The sequence below is a fragment of the Colletotrichum godetiae genome (genome assembly GCF_030913485.1).
Source record: "Colletotrichum godetiae strain CBS 193.32 chromosome Unknown BDP55scaffold_4, whole genome shotgun sequence".
Lineage (NCBI taxonomy): Eukaryota > Fungi > Ascomycota > Sordariomycetes > Glomerellales > Glomerellaceae > Colletotrichum > Colletotrichum godetiae.
In genome coordinates, this window is record NW_026851252.1 from 412035 (window position 1) to 432624 (window position 20590).

General features: G+C 53.4%; 6 protein-coding genes and 1 non-coding gene across 7 annotated transcripts; 4 read left to right on the top strand and 3 right to left on the bottom strand.

Moving 5' to 3' along the window:
- Positions 1–1647: 1647 nt before the first annotated feature.
- BDP55DRAFT_646477 (uncharacterized protein) lies at positions 1648–2283 on the bottom strand. Its single transcript, XM_060573708.1, has one exon. It carries the CDS (start codon positions 2040–2042, stop codon positions 1653–1655), a length of 390 nt encoding a protein of 129 aa, XP_060434952.1. The 5' UTR covers positions 2043–2283; the 3' UTR covers positions 1648–1652.
- A 1155-nt stretch (positions 2284–3438) lies between these two features.
- BDP55DRAFT_723875 (WSC domain-containing protein) lies at positions 3439–5341 on the top strand (the record flags this gene model as incomplete). The annotated part of the gene is made up of 2 exons (XM_060578809.1): positions 3439–3664; positions 3720–5341. The coding sequence occupies 2 exons, from the start codon at positions 3439–3441 to the stop codon at positions 5339–5341; spliced, it is 1848 nt and encodes a 615-aa protein (XP_060434953.1).
- A 757-nt stretch (positions 5342–6098) lies between these two features.
- On the top strand, positions 6099–6170 carry BDP55DRAFT_t45. Its single transcript has one exon. It is a non-coding gene; the product is annotated as a tRNA-Thr (tRNA).
- A 1821-nt stretch (positions 6171–7991) lies between these two features.
- Positions 7992–10250, top strand: BDP55DRAFT_646486 (uncharacterized protein). The gene is made up of 6 exons (XM_060573709.1): positions 7992–8470; positions 8698–8716; positions 8787–8948; positions 9039–9143; positions 9232–9289; positions 9339–10250. The coding sequence occupies exons 1-6, from the start codon at positions 8453–8455 to the stop codon at positions 9952–9954; spliced, it is 978 nt and encodes a 325-aa protein (XP_060434954.1). The 5' UTR covers positions 7992–8452; the 3' UTR covers positions 9955–10250.
- Positions 10251–13290: 3040 nt separating this feature from the next.
- BDP55DRAFT_626938 (uncharacterized protein) lies at positions 13291–14088 on the top strand (the record flags this gene model as incomplete). The annotated part of the gene is made up of 1 exon (XM_060571689.1): positions 13291–14088. One exon carries the CDS (start codon positions 13291–13293, stop codon positions 14086–14088), a length of 798 nt encoding a protein of 265 aa, XP_060434955.1.
- Positions 14089–14179: 91 nt separating this feature from the next.
- On the bottom strand, positions 14180–16347 carry BDP55DRAFT_259423 (major facilitator superfamily transporter). The gene is made up of 3 exons (XM_060566329.1): positions 15741–16347; positions 15159–15684; positions 14180–15110 (listed from the first exon to the last, which is right to left on the bottom strand). The coding sequence occupies exons 1-3, from the start codon at positions 16121–16123 to the stop codon at positions 14271–14273; spliced, it is 1749 nt and encodes a 582-aa protein (XP_060434956.1). The 5' UTR covers positions 16124–16347; the 3' UTR covers positions 14180–14270.
- On the bottom strand, positions 16342–19483 carry BDP55DRAFT_646493 (uncharacterized protein). Its single transcript, XM_060573710.1, has 3 exons — positions 19163–19483; positions 19027–19105; positions 16342–18955 (listed from the first exon to the last, which is right to left on the bottom strand). The coding sequence occupies exons 1-3, from the start codon at positions 19200–19202 to the stop codon at positions 16831–16833; spliced, it is 2244 nt and encodes a 747-aa protein (XP_060434957.1). The 5' UTR covers positions 19203–19483; the 3' UTR covers positions 16342–16830.
- Positions 19484–20590: the final 1107 nt, after the last annotated feature.

Here is a 20590-nt window from a genome sequence, read left to right on the forward strand (position 1 = left end):
TACTCAGGAGAGGTCGGCATCGCGCCGGACTCCGCATTCGCATCGAAGAGATCTCGGAGGATTCTGTGAGATCCACGGGACGCCGCGGGTTCCTGGGCTAAATCGTCGGTCTCCCGTCGATACGAGGTTCAGCTTTGCCCCCAGGGTGGAGTTGAGGATGAAGGTCTGTGGAGTAACTTGACGAGAAGCCATCACGGGGGTTTGGACCCAACACGAAGACGATACCGAGAGCCGAAAAGGTGGCCTTGGCATCTACGGTGTGGCGTCGGCGACGACCAGCGCTGGTGAAGAACTTGATAAGCCGTTTGGGCTGGGCGCTGATTTTCGACCGAGCAACCATTATCCTCAGTTGATGGGCGGTCGGACAAAAGCAGACTAAACCTAGCTTTCTTAGCTTAGCTTCCCTTGGGAAAGGGGGGTTCGCTAGCCCATATTCTCAGGTGGGCATGGTTCAGTTGCATTGGCAATTCAGCTGGCGCCGTCGACGGGAGAATGGGGCGCAGCTCTCTCATTCCAACGTCTTACACCTTTGCTTGTAAGAACTGCGGAGATGGTTGTCGATAAGCTTATTGATTGAACAAAGGAGCCGTTGCATCGGGAAAGCTCTGTGTCGCGGTTCCAGTCTGTTGCCCGTGAAAGATGATAGAACGAGGGCTCGTCCGTCTGAAGAGTTGGGCTACTGGCATAGACGATTTGCTACTTTTCTCGGCCGCTTACACTAGTAACGTTCAGACACTGTCGGTTTTTTGGTCAGCTAGTCGAAGAGAGGATACACCCATCTAGAGTTTTCAGGCCCTAAAGCAAATATCATGGCATCTGCGTAAGGGTATCGAAAGTAATAGCAAAGCTCATAGAGTGCACCCGTCATCAATTTGACGTCGTTTATTTCGGTCGGGAACTTGCTGAATCATGTAATATCGGGTTCGAACAAAAGAACGAAAATCAATCGTTTACGATAAGGTATTGTATTGCAATACGGCCGTTGAGAAGTAAGCTGCTGTGATGTTTCCACTGCGGATTCGCTGTTGTCTCGTATTCCATGTAGACTTTGCATTTGAGGGTCCGACTGTGCTCACCTGCAGATGAGAGGTCTGTGTCTCGTCGTTCATCGCGCGGGTTATGTTGGCAGGCCTGACAGCCTTACTAGCGATGAGCAACTCGAGCAAGGTAGAGGAGGCAGCAGGCCCTTGTTGGCGGGAGTGCCCTTGATCTGCGGCCCTCTATCTCAAGCATCACCACATTGGTTCAAGACCACCCCGCAGACGATCGACAGCAGAAGTGTCCGAGATTTCGTTGTCTATTCGCACTGATGCCGTAGACCCGAGACCTTGGAAGGGGTAAGGATTACGAAGCACGGAGTGTGAGGTTTGCGCGAGCAGATATCAGAACATGATTCGGGATCTTCGTCCGAGGTTCTGGTGTTCTCGTGTAAAAGGCGGGAACGTTGCATCGATGTTCAATATTTTGTCCGAGCGGGTGCATGTTGCGAGGCCCTGCAGCAATTGCCCTGTGCTTTGAGACCGTGCCAGCGGCTGAATTGTTGTTGACTGCAGAAGCAACAAAAACCGACGGAGGATCCTATCAAGGCCCTGCTGCCCTAGTCAATGTCTTTAGTCAACCGGGGTAGACTTCAATATTGTAACCCGACTGCATTATGCATAGTTGAGAGGGGCGCAGCAGCGAGCGACGAGCGACTGTGCGGATCCTGACAGGTCGACCGGCCTAGACGCACGAGCAAAACACTGCTGGTACGATGTTGGCCTAGGAGTTTGCGCTGCGAAGAGGGTCCAGTCCACGGTCATCAGCTGGGAATTAGGATGCCGCTGGGATGCAGAGACAAGAAGAGAAGAAGAAGAGAGGACCCGGCCCGAGTCAGTGCCTCTGTCAGGTATCTTTGTGGTGAGGACAAGAAGACCGGTCGACGATGGGGGCTTCTGGGCGTTGAGTTGGTCGTTCTTGGAAGCCATTGAATGACAAAAAGATATTCTTAGCAAAAGCAAAAGCCGAAGCCCCTGATTCAAATTGCATGAAAGATGAAGCATGTCCCAAAAGCCACGTTCGACGTCGGTGGCTAATGTGTGTTTGATTTTGGTGATTCCAAGGAGATTGAATCTGACAGCATGCTGACGACTAAGAAAGCTGGTCAGGTCAAGCTTGTTTAGGGCACTTTTGGGAAGCGGCAGATGGAAAGGTGGAAGGTTAAAATGCCCAAGAGACTCTTCGAGACTCGAAAGACTCTACCTTTGCACCTAATAACAAGAGGGAGGGAAAAGAGGGCGAGAGATGAGATTAGCAGTCAAGGAGAGAGCGGTCTAATGCAGGTACGGACAAGAGTCAGTGAGGCTGCCCCTGTTTGCCTGCTGTTGACGGACGGGATGAACTGGGATCGACTGAGCTTAACATTGGCAGTAGCCAATGATATCGAGTCTTTACCCCGGGTATGGGGCCGTCATCCTGCCCGATTTGGAGACACCCTGGTTCCTGCCTTGGGCTGCCCGGTTTTTGTTTCGTTTCCTTCCTCGCGACTTCTCTTTTTAGTTTTAGTCTTTGCGTGTTTTAGCCCTGGAAACTGAGGTGCATCCATGATCCATCTCATGGACATTGACATTGGACCATGGATCCTCCCACCGTCATCCGACGACTTCCGCCGACCCAAAAGAGTCTGGCCTCTTCCTTCACTTTTTCAACTCTATTCCACTTCTGGCGTGGGTTACCTTTGCTCGGACTCCTGGACTTTGCCTTTTTGCACCTGTCCGGCCCCAACTGGGCGGGTATTCCAACATCAGAGCATCTCGGCCCTTGCCTCTTGACCCAAAGAAGCATGGCATTCGCCGACTTGGGTCCGTAGAGCTGACTACTGGCGCAGGTGAGGACACACCGACCGCCGCCCCTAACGTTGCTGTCTAAACTTGTATCCCTCTTCCCTTCGCGCCGCCGCCCACTTCTGTCACCTTGCCGAGTCTATTCTAGCTTCTCAGTACCTGGCACTACTACCTCGATGTGGCCGTCCCGTCACCGTGGCTTCCGTGAAAGACGTGTATCACTGTATGCAAACCAACAGTTCCATACAATGACTGCCAAGGCACCGTTCACTCTGGGTATCTTCCATGCTTTGCTCTAGATATCGCACTAACGCTCTAGTCGTGGCGCTCTGCCCCCGTCCGACCTGACACCACTCTATCGGCCGCTACTCGCATCACCCGTTGAGGTTGTTCCCCTGATTGTCACTCTGCCGGCCGGGGTGTCTGTCAATCGTGAGCTCCCGATATGATTGAATTTCACTATATATGATGGGCCTCGATGCCTCTCATCCTGGTCTCTGTTCCAACTCATCACTCACAACCCAATCCGGGAAAGCATTCACTCACTCTTGCACACTCGTTTCTTGCAAAGAGGTACTACACTCGTTCTAATAACTAATACTCACCATCGTTTATAATGGCTCCCATCATTCGGGCCCTGGCTGCTCTCGCAGCTGCCACCCTCTTTAACCAGGTCACCGCGACCACTACTGAGTTGCCGCCTTGCCTCGATGAATTCCAGCCCTTCACCTACCAGGGCTGCTTCCAGGAGAAGGGTACCAAGAACGAGAATGCCCTCGACTTCCGCTCCGGTCTCAACCAACAGAACATGACCATCGAGACATGTGTGGACGCCTGCAAGGGTAAGCCGTCCTGGCCAAGCTTTACATTTGACGTAAGAACCTAACACGATGACAGGTAATGGTTACCGCTACGCTGGTCTCACATACTACGGTGTCTGCTACTGCAGCGCGACCATCAACAGTCCTGCCCTCGAAGAGTCTACTTGCAGCTACAAGTGCACTGGCAACAGCTCCGAGATCTGCGGTGGCCCCGCGGCTTTCTCTGTCTATCAAGATCCCACGTTCCCCTCTGGCGGTGCCACCGTCGAAGACTACACCTCCATTGGCTGCTACACCGACGACACCAACCATGGCCGCACCATTGCTGAGCGCCAGGACTCTGTTGACTCTGCCACCATGACTCCCTCGACCTGTCTCTCCGCTTGTGCCAGCGAGGGATACGCCTTTGCCGGTGTCGAGTACGGCGGCGAGTGCTACTGCGGTGTCGTGATGGGCAACTACACAACTGCCACTACCATGGACAAGTGCAACAAGCCTTGCAACGGCGACAGTACCAAGAACTGCGGTGGCTCTGCCGTCATGGAGATCTACGTCGCCAGCAAGCTGAAGTCCCTCGAGCCCTGCGGCTACGTCCCCCCCGTCAACTCGGTCTCGTCTTCTTCCACGATCTCCATCAGCACCTCGGCCACCATCCCGTCCATCAGCATCCCTCCGTCCACCTCCACCACGAGCTCTACTCTGGTCACATCCACCACTGTGTCTACCCAAGCTCCTCCTTCCACCACTGTCTCTACCCAGGCCCCTCCTTCAACCACCACCGCTCCTGTGACCACTTCTCAGCCTCCCGTCACCACATCTAAGCCTTCCACGACCATCCCCACCACCACTGCTCCCGCTGTCTGCACCACCACCATTGTCACTCCCGCCACTTGCGAGTACGGCTGCGGCAGCTGGTGCAACAAGAACCTCCCCGACTTTGACGACAACGACAGCTGCACCAAGGCCCACAACAGCTGCAAGCTTCAGGTCAGTGCTTGCTTGAAGAACGCTGGATGGCCCGGCTCTGCTAGCTGCATGGACTTCAAGGCCTGGTGCAGCGACGTCAGCAGCTACTGCTCCAGCTCTTGCAAGGGTAAGGGATCCTGCTCCAAGAAGGACTGCTTCGCCAAGAAGGTTCCCAAGGGTTACAAGCCTGGCACTACCTCCGTGTCTACATTCCCTTGCCCCTCCAAGCCCACCACGACCTCTACCCCGGTCACCACCGTTGTGCCCCCTCCTCCTACTGGTGTCTGCAAGCAGCCTTCCAGCTGGTGGTTCGGATACGGCCCTGGCAACCCCGTCGGTGGCATCGAGATCCCTATCGTCACCTGCAACGACATTGCCGTCGACTTCCAGGCCGGCAACCAGTTCAAGTTCTACCTCCAGGCCGACTCCAAGCTCTGCAAGTCCTTTGGCCGCGGCAGCGTCCCCAGCGTCTGCCAGGAAGCCTGCAAGGAGCAGTACAACGCGTGCCAGAACACCTACGCCCAGGGCTGCAAGACCTACAACAACCGCCGCGGCCGCCGCGACGATGCTGCCGTCTACGCCCGCGCTCCCGACTTCGCCAAGCGCTGGTTCTTCTCGGACAACTTCAGCGTCGCCATCAACAAGTGCACTGTTCAGTACACCGACTGCCTTTCTGAGAACCGCAACTCCTATGCGGCCAGCAAGTGCGGTTCCTTCGGCACCGGCTACTAAGGGGTTTACCTGGTACGCTCTCTCGGGGATGATGCTCACGAGTAGATGTGGTAGATGGGGAGCTTGATTTTTTAGTTAAAAAGGCATTGGCGGCAACTTTCCACTCTTTAGATGGTGAAACCTTATCGGTATTTTAATGGCTAGTTTTCTCAATATACTCGGGCTTCGGCTCGCTGTTCATACTCAAACCTGCCCATGGTGTTTCTCGTAATGATGATTGAAATTGAGCTCATCTACAGCAATCAATTCGGAAGAATAAGTTATGATAGCACGCTATACTGTATGAGCCTGGTCTACAGAGTGAATTGCGTCACGACCATACTTAACTTGACAAACACAACTGCCGGTTGATTTCATTTCCAGGAAAATTTTGGGCGTTAGAGATTGCCATATACGAGTTGGGAATATTTCTAGACCTTCTTAGTAGGTCAATGTAAAGCTAGGCTTTACTCTTGAGATGGAAATTAGGCTGTGAGGTGAGGCTAACACTAGGGCAATTAGATGAATGAGCTCCGAGTTCAAGTAAGCAGGTAGTCTCAGACGAAACATAGGGAAGCCAGCAGTCGAGAAAGCACAAATTCACGTAGACAGATTTAAAACCAGGAGATGAAGAAGTGAGAGCAAAGAAAGACCTGTTTTTTAATATGAACACAGACGACGAGGTGAGGTCAGATGCGATGACCCACCGAAGGGCTGCCATGAGGGCTGGCGTGAATCATAATGGCTCGTACGACTTGGCCGATGCATCGCATAACCCGCCAGCATGGCCAAGTGGTAAGGCATCGCACTTGTAATGCGGGGATCCTGTGTTCGATCCACAGTGCTGGCATATTATGAGAGTTGACAGTTTCGGCGCTCCCTCTTTTGCTTTTTGCGTGTTTTTTTTTTTGTTTGATTGATGAGCCTGTAAGGGATGGAATGTCGTGCGATGGTGTTTTGGTTTAGAGATGGGTGTCCTTGAACTTTGAGTTCAATGTCATGTGAGGGGCAAGACGTTGATTTGTTGGAAGGGGGAGGCTTAGAGCAGGATCACCCTGGGTAAGTAGCAAGACTTGCAACCACGGTGCCACGGAAGAGGACAAGGAAGCACACAATGGGTTTTTCTTAGGAATGTCAACTGTGTCTTGGTCTTGAGGCTGCGCTGCTGAGACTTGCTTCTGTCATAGATGATGAGCTGCCCGAGGATTCTCAGTGGCTTCCCTAGTCCACTCCGGCAGAGCAAAGAGTCAGCCTATTTAAGGTGGAACCAGTGGCATGAAGCGTGGTGTTCCTCAACAACTCTCGGTGAGACGCGACCAATCTCGAATTTACTTCGAAGAGTACAATCCACAACCGGACTTTCTATCCTCTCATGAAACGACTTTGAGATACGCAAGAGTTGCCGCCTTTGATCGTGTGCCTTTTAGTAGTTGCTCTACTAACGGATCAGATCTTGCTCATGATGCATGCATGAACGCGCCTTTCATGAGTAGGTTGTCTTCGTGTTCTCCCGCTCAGGGTAGACCTCAAGGCAACGATGGTGATGATTGATTCGTGGTCGACTTCGCAATACTGTCCAATAGTGGCATGTTGCACGGGAAGTTTTGACGTATCCTGAACCGCGATGGTGGAATGGTAGGTTGCGTCTTATACAGCGAGTAACACAACTTAACACCACTGCAAACTTGGGACATATCTACATGTCACAAAATATTAGGTGCTTTTGGTGCACACCACGGAGAAATGCAAACAAATCGTCACACCAGAGACCCGGCATGGCAGCTGCGAGCTTGCGAGATGGTGTGCCTGTCTGCAAGCGTTGTTCGAGTCAACAACACTGCCAATGGGGACTGAGCTCGCCGTCTTCCCCAGCTTTGTGGAGCTCTGCGCTCAGATGGCATTGGCCGTCATCGGGTAGCCACCGAGGAGGCTTGGCTCGCATCTTGCAGCGGGGGTGAATACGGTGTGCGTGTGCTTCGACACCGAGAGCTGGGTTTCAAGAGCTGGAAGGTCAGGGCAGAGAGGGGCACCGAGCTCCCTCATTTTGGCCTGCCCCGCACCATGCCATGCTCTCTTGGGATTTTTTTTTTTTTTTTTTGGGAACCGGCGATGTCGGTTGAACTGTTGGCAGCAGCGACAGCGACAGCGACAGCGACAGCGGCAGCGAATACGGATGAGAGAGTTCGGTGCTCGGTTTGGTTTCCGTTTCGGAGCCGGGGGCACCGGCTGGCGCAAGATATGGAAGGGACGATTGGTTGCCTTACGAAGAGATGTGCCGAGGATCCCGCCCCTCCTTCTTGTTCGTTCAGGATTCCTCACAACACGCTTCTCACTTCCTCGGCCTCTTAACTAAAGCATAGAACTGTGTCTTGCTGGAGCGAAGTTTGGCCGAGTCGAATGATGCCAGAAACAGTCGGTGCCGGAGACCGGGACGTCAGATTGGCCGAGGCCGTCGAGACGGGAGGTAGAGCTAGCAAGGTGAACCAAGGTTTGAGCGGCGTGATGGGCGAAAAGTGAGGTAATGGGGTACCTGGCGAGGTACCTCAGGCTGTCAGGTGAGGGGGGGGAAGAGACCGGCGCGTCTAGAACCCTAAACACAGCAGGTTGTTCACACTGAAATTGGCAGCCACGGCACACAAAATTGGAGGTCGGAAGAATTGCTAAGCGAGCCGGGAACGCAGCGATGATCTCACACCAAAACTGCCCTTTGCTGGTGGAAAGGACAGTGCCCTTCCCCCTCTCCAGGGCACAACGCTCTGCTCTCAGCGTGTGCAATGCCCGTGCTGAAGCCATTTCCGGGCTGTCATTGGGCGAAGTGAGTGCAGCGTGCCCTTTCTGCCTGACCTAATTTGCTCTGTGCTTTCCCGTCGCTTCCCTCTCCTGCTACCAGTGTGTGTGCTGTGTGTGCTGCTGTGATTTGTCCCGCCCGGAACCCCAGTGGCCCCATCGTGCGCAGTTTCTTCACCTCAGGTCCCATCCGTAACATCACCAGAGCACCGGCTACCAATTGGTCCCATACCCCCCCATTGAGCATCACCACCACCGCCAGGTCATGGTGTTCTAACCTTGTCTCTTACCCCAATCATCATCCTAGACTAGGTCGCTATTGTACACCACAATCCAGGCGACAAGATGTCGGTCGCAAGCAAGGTAAGCTGAACCTCTGTCTCTATTATCGATGTCGCTTTCCGTTTTATTTTGGTGCTCGTTGTTCGTCGACTGAGTCGTTGTGTGTTTGTGCGTTGACCTCGTCGGCCTCGTCATCGCCCTTGCCAGGCTCCTTCTCCATGTTCTTTTGCTCGACTTTTTTTTCGGCTTCGCTCCCGCAATACACTTGGGCTTCAAAGACATGAAAACTAACAAGTCTACCTGAATAGAACCTGTTCGAGCTCCTCGGTATGAGTCCCGCGAATGAACGAACCGACAAGTCGTACCTCTGAGCCAATGCCCTAACTTCCCACAACAGGCAACGATGCCGAGGATGACACTCCTCAGGCGCCCGTGAAGACGGTTGAGAAGAACTCTCTGCGCTCAACCAAGCGCGGCGTCGAGCCCGAGGCACCTTCCCGTGCCCCCGCTGGCAACACCGGCGGTGCCCGTCGCAACAACGCCTCCGGCAACGATGCTGGTGAGTCTGCTCCATCACCAATTTGCAGACCTCGGGAAATGCAGACCCCGCTTTGGACCTTGACCCGCTGACATGACATCTTGCTCGCAGCCTTCCGTGACCGCGGTGCTGGCAGCGACCGCAACCGTGGCAAGACCACCGACGAGCCTGCTAGAGGCGGCCCTCGTGGCGGCTACGGTGCCCGCGCCCGTGGAGGTTCGTGACATCCCGCCGTCCCCATGCCTCGACGTTGCATGCATGGAGTGAGGTTCGAACTCATTCGCGTACTAACAAAGACGACTAGGCCGTGGTGGACGTTTCCCCCGTGAGCGTGATGACCGCCAGTCTAAGGGTCTCGCCAGGTAATTTGAACCGATTCACCCATACCATTCCCGTACTTACTCGTCGCAGCGGCTCCGAGAAGCAGGCTGCCCAGTCTTGGGGCGCCACCGAGGGTGAGGCTGAGCGCAAGGACGAGGTTGCCGGCGAGGCCATTGCCCAGGCTGAGGCTAAGGACGCTGAGGCCGAGGCCGCCGCTCCCGTCGAGCCCGAGGAGCCCGAGGAGAAGCAGGTCTCCTACACCGAGTACCTCGCCCAGCTTGCCGAGAAGAAGCTCGCCATCGAGGGTAACACCAAGGTCCGTGAGGCCAACGAGGGCACCAAGCTCAAGAAGGAGTGGGCTTCCGCCAAGGAGGTTTCCCGCGAGGACGAGGAGACCTTCATGATCGGCACCGGAGGCAAGACCAAGCGCGAGCGTGAGCGCAAGACCAAGCAGCTCCTCGATATCGACCAGCGCTACGTCGAGCCTGAGCGCTCTTCCCGCGGCGGTGCCGGCGGCCCCCGTGGTGGCCGTGGTGGTCCCCGTGGCGGTGCCCGCGGTGGTGACCGTGGTGACCGTGGCGGTCGTGGACGCGGCGATGGTGCCCGCGGTGCTCCCCGTGGCGGTGCCCCCCGCGGCGGCCGTCCCCAGGGTGCCCAGATCAACACCAAGGACGAGTCTGCGTTCCCTAGCCTCGGCGGCAAATAAATGCCCACATAGGTCGCCTATATTCGCCCACATATAGGTTGAGAAATGTGCTCCGACACATATATCCGGCTCTAGTTAACGATGGAGAACGGAAGGGAAGGACCAGTTTTCGGGGAAAATTTGCAGTAGGATTGGTTGCGTCAAGGTTTCCGAGGACTGGGCCGGCTGATTTCTGGTCGTTGCACGATAAATGAAAGGCTTTTTCTATCTAGGTACTCATGGACGGTATCGTTCAAAAAAGTCAAAAATGGTCTCGTTTGCATTGGTTTTTCAAGGAAAGAGAGTCAAATGCCCCCTTACATCGCGTGTCCTTGATGTATGATTTCGAGTGATCTGATCGGTTCGTGAGGGCCGGGTATCTTGGGAAAGATATTGTCCGTCGAGGAAGCCCTTTTTGTCCTTCACGTTTCTTCTGGCGACATCATCGTTTGATTGTTTGAACTGTTCTTGATGTGCGGATGGCATTATCAAAAGCTTGGTGATTCACCCACTGTTAGCCTGGGACCTCCCCTTCGATGCTGACGGATCAGTGCTGACTTGCTCTACAGGAGGTAGGGTCGGCTGACTCTTCACTCAATCCTTCATGCAAGGCCATCCGTCGGCTTGATTAAATCTAAGCCTTTTGGAAGAATGGGGGCCCTTCAATCAAGTTGTAGACGCGAGAGCTCACAGCACATGTCCTTATACCAAAGAATGGTCGATGGATGTTGATATCGGCAGCGGCAGTGCTTACTTGGCAATTAGCTGCACTCATCAGGGAGGAATTCGTTGTAAGTGGATCGTGGCTAAGCTTCCCTATCGTTCATCAGCGCGGTAAGGCTTAGGGTCAGCCGACCAAACGATGAAGTGCCGTTTCAAACAGGTGTAAGTGGTTTACGATCTTGGCTTGTCTCGTGGGAGGCTTCTTGTTCTCATAGCCGATTGGGCGATGGCAAGCTTTTTCTAGAGCTGGCTCGGAGATATGAGTGCATACTTCATACGTATCTGTAGGATGAAGCTAGAGATTGACGTCAAGGATGAACGTATCAATTTATACCTCTTGTGAGGAGGGGAGCAAAGCGGATTTCTCCAAACAACTGAGGTCAATTAATGGCCCTTTAGTCATTCGCTTGAAGATCTTGTGAGTGTAGGGTGTTGAACTTGGGATTCAAATCCGGTGTTGGGAGTGCCAGTCGTGAGATCATCCTTTTAGGTCAGAAAGAGCTTATATTAACTTATATAATTATTTTTCTTTCTGAGGCTATGTGGTTATGTGTTCTACAACGAATAAGCTGCGGGTAGAGGTTAGTTGCGGCGGGAAGTGTGAGCTTGGTTCTTGAGTAGAGTGCCCTTTGGGTGGAGGGCAATTGACGGATACTGACCGCACCTAAAGCTTTGCAATATACAACGGCTCATGTTGCACGGCGTGGTCTGGTGGCGAGCCTGCCAATGCTACACAACCGTCGTCTTGAACAGAACACTGGACGAGAATGGGGTGTAGAGCTTTTATAATATCTTTGGTGACTGGCGCTGAAATTCGCTTGTTGTGGCCTCGGCTCTTAGGGATGTAAGAAAAGCGTGTCGTAGAAGAATCCTAAGGAACAGTCTTAGGTATTTAAACGGCCCTAAGATCTATATAATTCGCTTCTCCCAGGGGCACTGCGACTCGCATTTTCGATTATCGGTCATCCGTGTTCTCATACAGCCTCTTACCAATTGACCAACAAGGTAAAAGACACGGGCCTTTTAAGTAGTAGGAACCCGTGTCTAGTAGTCTATATTTGTGTTGTTGTATTCCATAGCGAACAGGCTGCTAGTGAACATGTGCCAAGGATAGAAGTTGGTATATGTTAAGAACCGGACCTACAACGCAAATGATTTGCTGCTTGCTCTGGGCTTGCGGCAGCACTATACATCCGAGGTACACGTCAGCGCAGTCTAGAAGGGTTCTTCCAGGGGCCCATTGCCTAGAGAAAGAGGGACAGCTAATGCCTGCAAACCAAACCAGAATCCAAGGACCCTGAGAAGCCTAAGATAGTGATCAGAACTACCGGCGGGCGACAAGACCTATCTTTCACATTACCAGCTGCCTATCCAATGTTCTCGAAGTTGACACGAATACCTAGGACGAACTTGATCTGGAAATAGATCCTACAGAGTTTCAAGCTCCATCGTTGCTAAGGCTTAATCAGACAGAGACAGACGGGGAACGAAGGCGAGGCTTTGACATTTCGGCTCCTCGCGGTCCGCCTTGAATACATGATCGGTTGGTAGCGTAGCCACATTCTTGAGGAAGGATGTCTCTGGGAATATTGGCCCCCTTGGGAATCATGCTGTATACCAGAGAAGCAGAGTTGCCGTCTGCACTTGGTCATTTTAAAACGATCGACTCGGAAGATTGCAATCTTTTAAGTAAATCCAATGCTTGACCTGTCCTTCTACGTCTTGCGCATACACCGCGCCGGATATGAATATCGGAGATACCTCGCATTGGAGTTGCCGCGGATCTTTCCAGGATGCTCTTCCAGTTCGCTCACAGTACCCAGGTCTGGGTGTTTGGCCAAGAGAGTCCAGAAGTTACTGACAGTATTTGATTAAGAACTATTTGGCCCTGTTCACCGACGCGGCGCGCACGGTTCCAGTCTAATCGCGTAAGTTTCGCAACAAGCGTTGTGTGGCCAGCAAGCAAGTATCGCCTCGAAGTTCGGAGACCAGACTCGCAATACTGAGGCGGGCTTGAATCTGCCTTTTTCTCCATATTCTCGTCATATCTTCCGCATTTCTCGTACGTGGTATATGATGGAAGGTAAGATGCCATCAAGTAAATAATCTTCAACGTCACACGGTGAGGATCGTGCAACTGAAGAATGCTCCAATATGCACTGAGAACTGATATCGATCTGCCATGATAAAGAGACTGGCCGTTCGACGTGAATCTAACAGGGGGAACATCGAGGCCTGAGATCACGGTACCTGGTGAAAGGCATAGAGAATGTACAAAACGTCGTCTGTTTCCCCAGACAAAGGACTGAACCTACCAATATTCCTATTCAACCAAAGAGATGGTTACGCCATGTCTATAACGAATATTCAAGAATACAAATGTTTTAAATGCCTTTGCCGAGCGCGTTACAGAAGACAATACAGCAAGCATGTGATCTGGGTCCATGCCGCCATCCGCAGCTATATAGAAAGTCTTGGAGATCCCGCTTACAATGCCGTCAAACACCTTAGGCTCCTCTTCGAAAAGGTCACAGCAGCGTCCCCGAACATACTCGGCCCGCTGGTCTTCATCATACCTAGACTGCCATACAGGCCTCTACTATCCCGTCAGTACCCGCGCATCGGCCCTCCTACATGAACATGCCTCCTTACATCCACAACTGCGACGAGGCACAAGGTCCATGGACCGTCAGCAAACGATGTTCTCTCTGCGTCCCAGCCCGCAAAGACGCAGGCAAGAAGCCCGGCAAGTCCGCCGCCTTCACCCACCGCCTCCGCCGCGCTACTAACAAGCTCAAATGCCTCAAGCCATCGCCTTCACACGCCGTCTGCTCTGAGTGCGGCAATGAGGGCCGCGCGACGGTGATGTTGACTGAGCCAGACTGGAGCCCAGAGCCAGAGGCAAAGTCAGAGTTATCCAGTGCTGCTACTAACCACCAACGAGCAGGTGACGCCATAGGCCCAATGAACGAGACCTCAGCCGACTTCGTCTTCAAACCGAGGTTTTCAGAGTACGACCCGTGCTGGGAAGAGGAACCGACTGGAGTAGACGACTGGCTCTGGGCCAGTGGTCCCGGAGAGAGCTACAACACCAGATTCCCTCCACCCTCGCTCGCAAAGATACTGTTCACCATGTTCTGCTGCCCCTGCGTCGTCAGAATGGTTGCGCCGAAGCCCATGACAGAATCAGAGCGCCTGAAGAGGGACGAGGAGACTTGGGACAGGATCCAGCGGGCCAGACGCCGCTCTCGCCCTTGGATTCGAAGGCGCGATTGGAATGTTCTCCAGGCCATTGAGGAGCAGCAGCAGCGTGCAGAAGACGAAGTCGGTGTAGCCAGTGGTCTCGATACTATCGTAGAAGAGAAAATGCCGGCAGACACTGTCGAATCAACCCAACCGGGAGCTATTTCGGAGAGTTCGACTGCACAGTAGGGCAGGTTCGTAGAAGTACACGGAACCAATCAAGGTCCGCAATCTGCACGAAGTCAAGGTTAGAAAGATGGTTCAGGGGAACAACAGCATAGCAAAGGTATGTTTCTTAGATAAATAGACAATTCACAGATATAATAATGATACATCAAGGTAATAATACGTGTATTTCGTAAGTCATACCATCACTGCTTGTCCCTGTAAAAACGAGCAGCATCAATGCCCAAACTGGCAAAAAAGAGGATGGCATTAAAGGAAGCCATCATGTAAAACGGGGCACCGTTGGACACCGCGTCAAACAAGTAGCCACCTAGTTTGGTAAGAAGCAAGATAGCTGCTCCTCCAAACCAGGAGTACATGCCGGCGATGGAGCCCTTGAGCCGCACTCGCGAGACGGCATCCACGCTGGCATTGTGTTGTAAGAGAGGTGCAGACTCTGGGGAAGTCTCCATGGCCTCTGCCGAGTCTTCGACCGTGTCGATGACCTGCGACTTGGGGATATCTGCAGTCAGAACGCCACGGCCGAGGAAGCCGAGACTGCAGACAATGGCACCAATCTGGCTGATGCCGATGAGGATCACAATTAGGAAAATGGCGGGGCTGCCGCCTCGCCCGTCGACGTTCTTGTACTCCGGGCTCTGCAACTGTGGCAGGGCAATGTAGCCGACAATACCGAAAGCCGTGGCGAGGAGGATGGGGTAGTTGACGCGCCCGCGTCTTCTGTTAAAGTACCCGAACGCCGGCGCGGCGAAGAGGCCGAACAGCTGAGCCACGCCAGTCAGGATTGACGAAAGGAGATAGGCAGCTCGGCATTCCTTCTTCAGCTCTGGAGAGGGGTCATGCGGAGAGCCCTGGCAGAAGCCGTTGCTGATGTAGTACGTATTGATGTAAAGGGGTATGAATAGCGAAATGGCAACAGTGGATGCGCGGGCCACAAATCCGCCCAGGTATCCCAGAGCGATCTGGGAATCCGTGAAACCGAGAGTCACAGAGTCGCGCAGGAGGCGGAAGTATGGAAGCACCTTCTGTAGAACGTCAGCAGTTTCTCAAGAAACATTCACGAAGTAACGTACCGGCCGCGTTGGGTGGTCTGACCCGTCGTCGTCAGATTCGTCTTCCGAGTCCGAATTCGTCTTTAGACCCAATAGTACACTCCAACCCTTGCCTTCCTCGCCCTTGAGGTTTCTCAACCCAAAGAAAACAAAAATTGAGACCACAAACGCCACAATGCCCACCACATAGAAGCTGTCGGCGACGGCTGTAGCAGGCGTGATGCCGTCAACCTCCCCGAATCGTGCAGGGAGCGGGAGGAACAGGGAAAGCGCAACCAGCGCGCCGCATCCTGTGAATAGCCCAACATAGCCCGCCAATGACGAAGGCCTTCCAGCCTGTGCCTCCTCTCTCTCACTCGCTGTCGCGGTTTGTCCGTCTCCGCTGAAACCATGGAAGCGCGCCGGAGTGATGGTCATGTCGGACTCGAGGGACATGGCCATACTGTTGCGGGGATTATGCGTCGGTTTGTTCGCACCGTCTGCGGAGCTGTCGGACTTGTCACCATCGTCCGTCAATGAAGGCAGAATAGCCGTTACCATGGTGGCACTGAGAAAAGCATATTAGCACATGTTGCCCGTTCCCGACCTCTATTTGTCACTTACGACGCTGTGGCGCCAACGGCGAAGAAAATGCGCGCCAGGAGCAGCTGCGGGTAGACATTCTTCGCCTGAACGAAAAGAAGCAATGCTGCGCCGATGACGGCATACCCGATGACGGCCACCCATCTCACACCGAGCCGATCCGAGACCAAACCCCAGACCGGACATGCGACGAGCGCAACGAGCTCGTCTACGAAGCCGAGAGTGCCGACAATGTCGCCGACGCCATCCTTGACGCCAATGAGGTCGGTAATCACGAAGGATATGCTGCTGTTGAGGAAGACGAGGAAAGAAATGGAGAAGAGAGATATGCCGAGGAGGTATGTCACTGCTTGCAGCGTTGTAGTTGCCTCGGAGAAGGGCAGGTATCGGGAGAGAATCGCCATGGCGAAGAGGTCGAGCGCCGTGGTATTTCGCCGAGCAATTGAGTTGATTCTCGTTATTTGCCGCAGAGCACCGTCCAGTTCCAAGCTTACATCTCGCGGCGGGCGAATGAGATGCTGGGAACGTCGGGCGGATTTGTTTGTTGTTGTTGATCACAAGGGAGAAATGTGAGTTAAGGTAAAGGGTGGGTGGGTAGCTGCGGTAGTGAGTGCCGGTGCGGGACGTCGGGTGAGCATCATACACCTGGATTGACCTGAGCTCCCTGCTCTAAACTCCGGTCGAGCCGCCTTACATAAGCCCCTCAATGATAGCCAACGACTTTGCCATGACCACCTCATTCCTGACCGGTTCACACACACGGCCGGACACCCGTCACAGTGTGGGCGCCGTAGCCGTCGACATTGATAGTTCCAATCAGTAAGTGTATGTGTTTAGGTAGGTTTGACATAGTCACTCAGCTCCAGATGTCTGGGAGAGCCTCGCGATCGCCTCGAATTTGCCTCGATACATTTCTCACAATACTTCATAAGTTCAACACCGGAAAGTAGTCTTTCGTTTTGACACCAAACGCCAGTGGCTTCTAGACGTTCCTTACGACTTTTGCCTCCATAAAAACCAGTTCCTGAGCACCATTGTTCACTCCCCGACTCCGTTGCTTTCTCGTGATCGCATCCTCCATTAAGATGTTTTGCCGCCGTCCTCCTCCAGTCTACCATGACCAGAGCACCTTGTGGTGTAGCACGCGAGCCCCCAGCCGTTCAAACTCGAACGGCGTGACCCATGAATCGTTGGCCGGGAGTTTGCCGAAGACGCTGGCCCCCTTCCAAGTCACAACCTGCTCGTCCATATCCCTGGCACTTCGACTGACTAAAATGCGATCGAAGAGATCAGGTCGCCGTGCCTTGAGCTTCTCCTCTAGTACAACAGTGAACTGAGGTGTCTTCGAACCACCTCCAATGACCATGACACTGCCTAGGTAATCACGCAGCTTCTTGTCGTCGCCCTTGGCTGCGTTGTAAATGCTGGTCAGAATAGCGAGATCCAACGGTGCGGTAGGCAGAACGCCGTCGCGTTCGATTGCTATGGCCTTGGCGCTGCGCGCAGAAGCGTCGACGAACATGCCCGGAGGCGGCTGTGGGACGACTGTGCCGTTCGGGCCCGGTGTGCCGCCGTTCCTTACGGGCGGAGCAGGGCTTCCTCCATTGACGCCCTCTTTGCTTCCACCAAACACGAAAGGGGCAGGCACAGGCGTGCTGATACCCTCCGGCGCCGGCGATGGAGCATTGGATCCAGATGGAGTGCCGTTGATGCCGTTCTCGCCCCGCTTCAGGAAGTCGAACGGCTGCAGCCTTTCCTTTACCGGCGTCGATACATCGTTCTGTGATTGGGTGAAGCCATTGGTAGGCGTAGAGTTTAATGATGGTTTGACGAGAGCCAGAATTCCAAATTGGGCTGCGGATGTAGGATCGTCGGGGATATCCGCATCGTATGCATTATAAGACCGGTCAAGCAACTTCCTCCGGCCTCTTATCTTGGTGCTGTTGTCGAAGATGGCCGGATCATAGAAGCCCATGGGAGCTAGAATGACCTCATCATATGTCTTGAATTGATACTTGTGCGTCGGTTGGTTGGGAGCTCGCAGATGGAATTGATACAGCTGGACAGAGATGTCCGCTTGCACCATCGTGCAGTGCTTCATCTTGAGCTCCTCCGCGAGCAGGAAGTCATGTCGCCTCCTGAGATTGATATCCTGATAGGGGAAGTTGTCGTAGAGCAGCATCTTTACAAACGTCTCCGTCACGTCGTAGCCACCGTACTTCAAGTTGATCCGAGAGTCTTCGACGCAGAGGCCATCTTCAACGCAGGTAATAGATGTCTTTTGCGCTCCAACATCAACGACGCAGGCCTGAGTGTAGCCCGCACCGAACGTAGCGGCCATGCCTTCCTGAATGAAGCATACCCGGTTGAACTCGAACCATGTCATGCAAGATCGAAGCACCTGCTCCACATACTTCTTGTCGTAGAGGTCTGGAATGACAAAGACGCAGCTGTACTGTCTCCAGGTGCTGTTCTTGGTCAGGCCAAGCTCCTGTCTGATTGCCTTGTCGAGTAGGGTCTCGAAATCGTCAAACATGTGTTCGGCATTCAGGTACTCATCCTCGTTCATATGACCATGCTGGATGGGCCACCAGAGCTTGAATTTCGGTTGAGAATCATCTGGTACTCTTTGCGCTTGATGCCCGATGAAACAAGACGCGGATGATTTGGGATCGTCTAGGTTGTTGATGTCGGTCCAGTCGATTTGTAGGGGGTCGTTGTGTGTTTGAATAATTTCGGGCTCGGTCCGGCGGTTGTAGTTCAAAACAAGCTCCTTGGAATTAGGGAGAACCTTGCGCTTGTTTGCGCGCATCTCCAACTTGAGATCGCTGGACATTTTGGTGTACTTCTTGGACCACTCCTCGCCATATTGTTGGTCTTGTGTCTTTGCTTCGAATTGTCGGCGAGGGAGTGCTTCGTGCATCTCCGCCTCGGTCTGAGGGAACTTTGTTGCAAGTGTCATGGGGATTGATTTCGGAAGGGCGTCGCTGGCGAACCCAATTCGGAGGTTTTGGCTGCCAGGATGAATGATGATAACTTTGGAGGGATCGAGGCCGGCATTAGCATCGGCAGGTGCTTCATCAGGTTGAAGCTCGGGTATAACAAGAGGAACCTCAGCGCGGCCGCTTTGCGCAAGAGCGCGATCTCTGTCCTTAGCAGCTTGAACGATCCTGTCGCGGGTGGCATCGCCTTGAAGTCGCAAAGCGAGAATTTGGTCATCGCGCTTCATATAATCCCTGTTGAACGGAGAGTTGTCAGCATCGCCACGACGAAGACAGCGCCAGAGAGTCTGGTGTTGAAGACGTACGTGTAGTAATTCTTCTGATTGATCGGTGAGACGTCTGGCCAGCTTGTCTGCTTCATTCCATTGTCGGTTCTCTCCAGGCCTGTGATACACGGTCAGGGTGCTGTCCCCATGGGCAAAAGACTCCATTTCCACTTACCCTCCCGAAGGAGAACCCTCTCGCTGACTTTCCCTACCATAGTGTCGGCGTAATCCTCGGAATTGAAGCCAAAGAGCGAGCTGGAGTTGGTGTCATGAGTTTCCAAGCGAAAAAGCAGTGAGAATCGCCAGCCTCAAGGTTCGGATAGCTCTCAGCCTCCTACATCCAGCCAACCATCGCGTTTGGCAGCCCGCTGGCCCGTGCAGGAAAATGTGGCTGGTGTCGATGCTTCCGAGGGTGGGTGTTGATGTGGCTTTAACGGGAGGATGTGGAAGTATGTTAATCCGGCAACAGTGTATTATGTAATACATCAGTTGTTCCATCCTCATGTCCAACCCTGCCCGTCAGTGCCTTCCTCGCGCGGTGAATGCCCAAAAGAACAGCAACACCATTGACACGTCGCATGTCACGTCTCGACTCTACCCTACGACATAAACACTTTTCTTGGCGCGGCACGATGTGTATCTGATGGAAGTTGTCCTGTTTACCACATTGGCACCGCGTCCACCAGGCGATCCTTGTGGGATCGTTGCATTGAGTGCACAGTTGGGCACAGTTAAGGTCAAGTCAGGTCATCAACGACACGATTCCGCTCCCTCGTCCAAAGAAGCTTAGATTCGCGACTCAAGGCGGTCCAAGCACCTCCCGGTAGCAGACCATTTTGCGGCTCCAGAAGCAGCAAACCATTGGTCATGAGCTGGGTTGCTCGGACTGGGCCTTGGATGTTTGGTTGCTTGATGCTTTGCAGCTCAACTGTTGCCTGTTTTGCATGAGCGATCACTGAGTGGATGAACTTGACACGACTTCCGCCGAATCAAGATTTCAAACAACGCGGTTCGATACCAGCATCTCCCGGAAGCCTTGGCGGGAGCCGTTCAACTCGAAGGTTTTCGGGTTGCAATTGTATTTCTTGCCAGGATGTGACTCTTGGTAAGCGACGCTGCAACAGGTCCTAGGACTCCGATTTCGACTTCAGCTTCCTCCATCGACTTTAGTGCAAGGTGCCTAGTGGGCTATTGTTTACTTTTCCTTTGTTCACTCACGATGATGACTTTGTTTCCATCCAAGGCGCTGTACCCGTCCTCTTTCTAAGGCAGGAATGAGTCTAGGCGATTGGTACCTTACCTTCCAGGTCCAGCCGTTTGACTACCTACCTACCAAAGTGGTAATAGGCACTCCCTCACCTTGAGTCACCTGACATCGCCCCAACCACCAAGCAATGACGTCGTCACGTAAGGTTTCGCCTGCCAGATGGGAAACCACACATTGTGCCACGTCTGCTTCATGACTCCGAGCCGACTTCAGACACATCTCACCGAGAACGCTCGCGATCTCGCCAAAATTCAACTAAAAACCCCCAACAGCCTAGACATTTTCCCACTGTTCACAGGCGCCAAAACCCCACAGTTCAGTCCTTCTCTCACACCT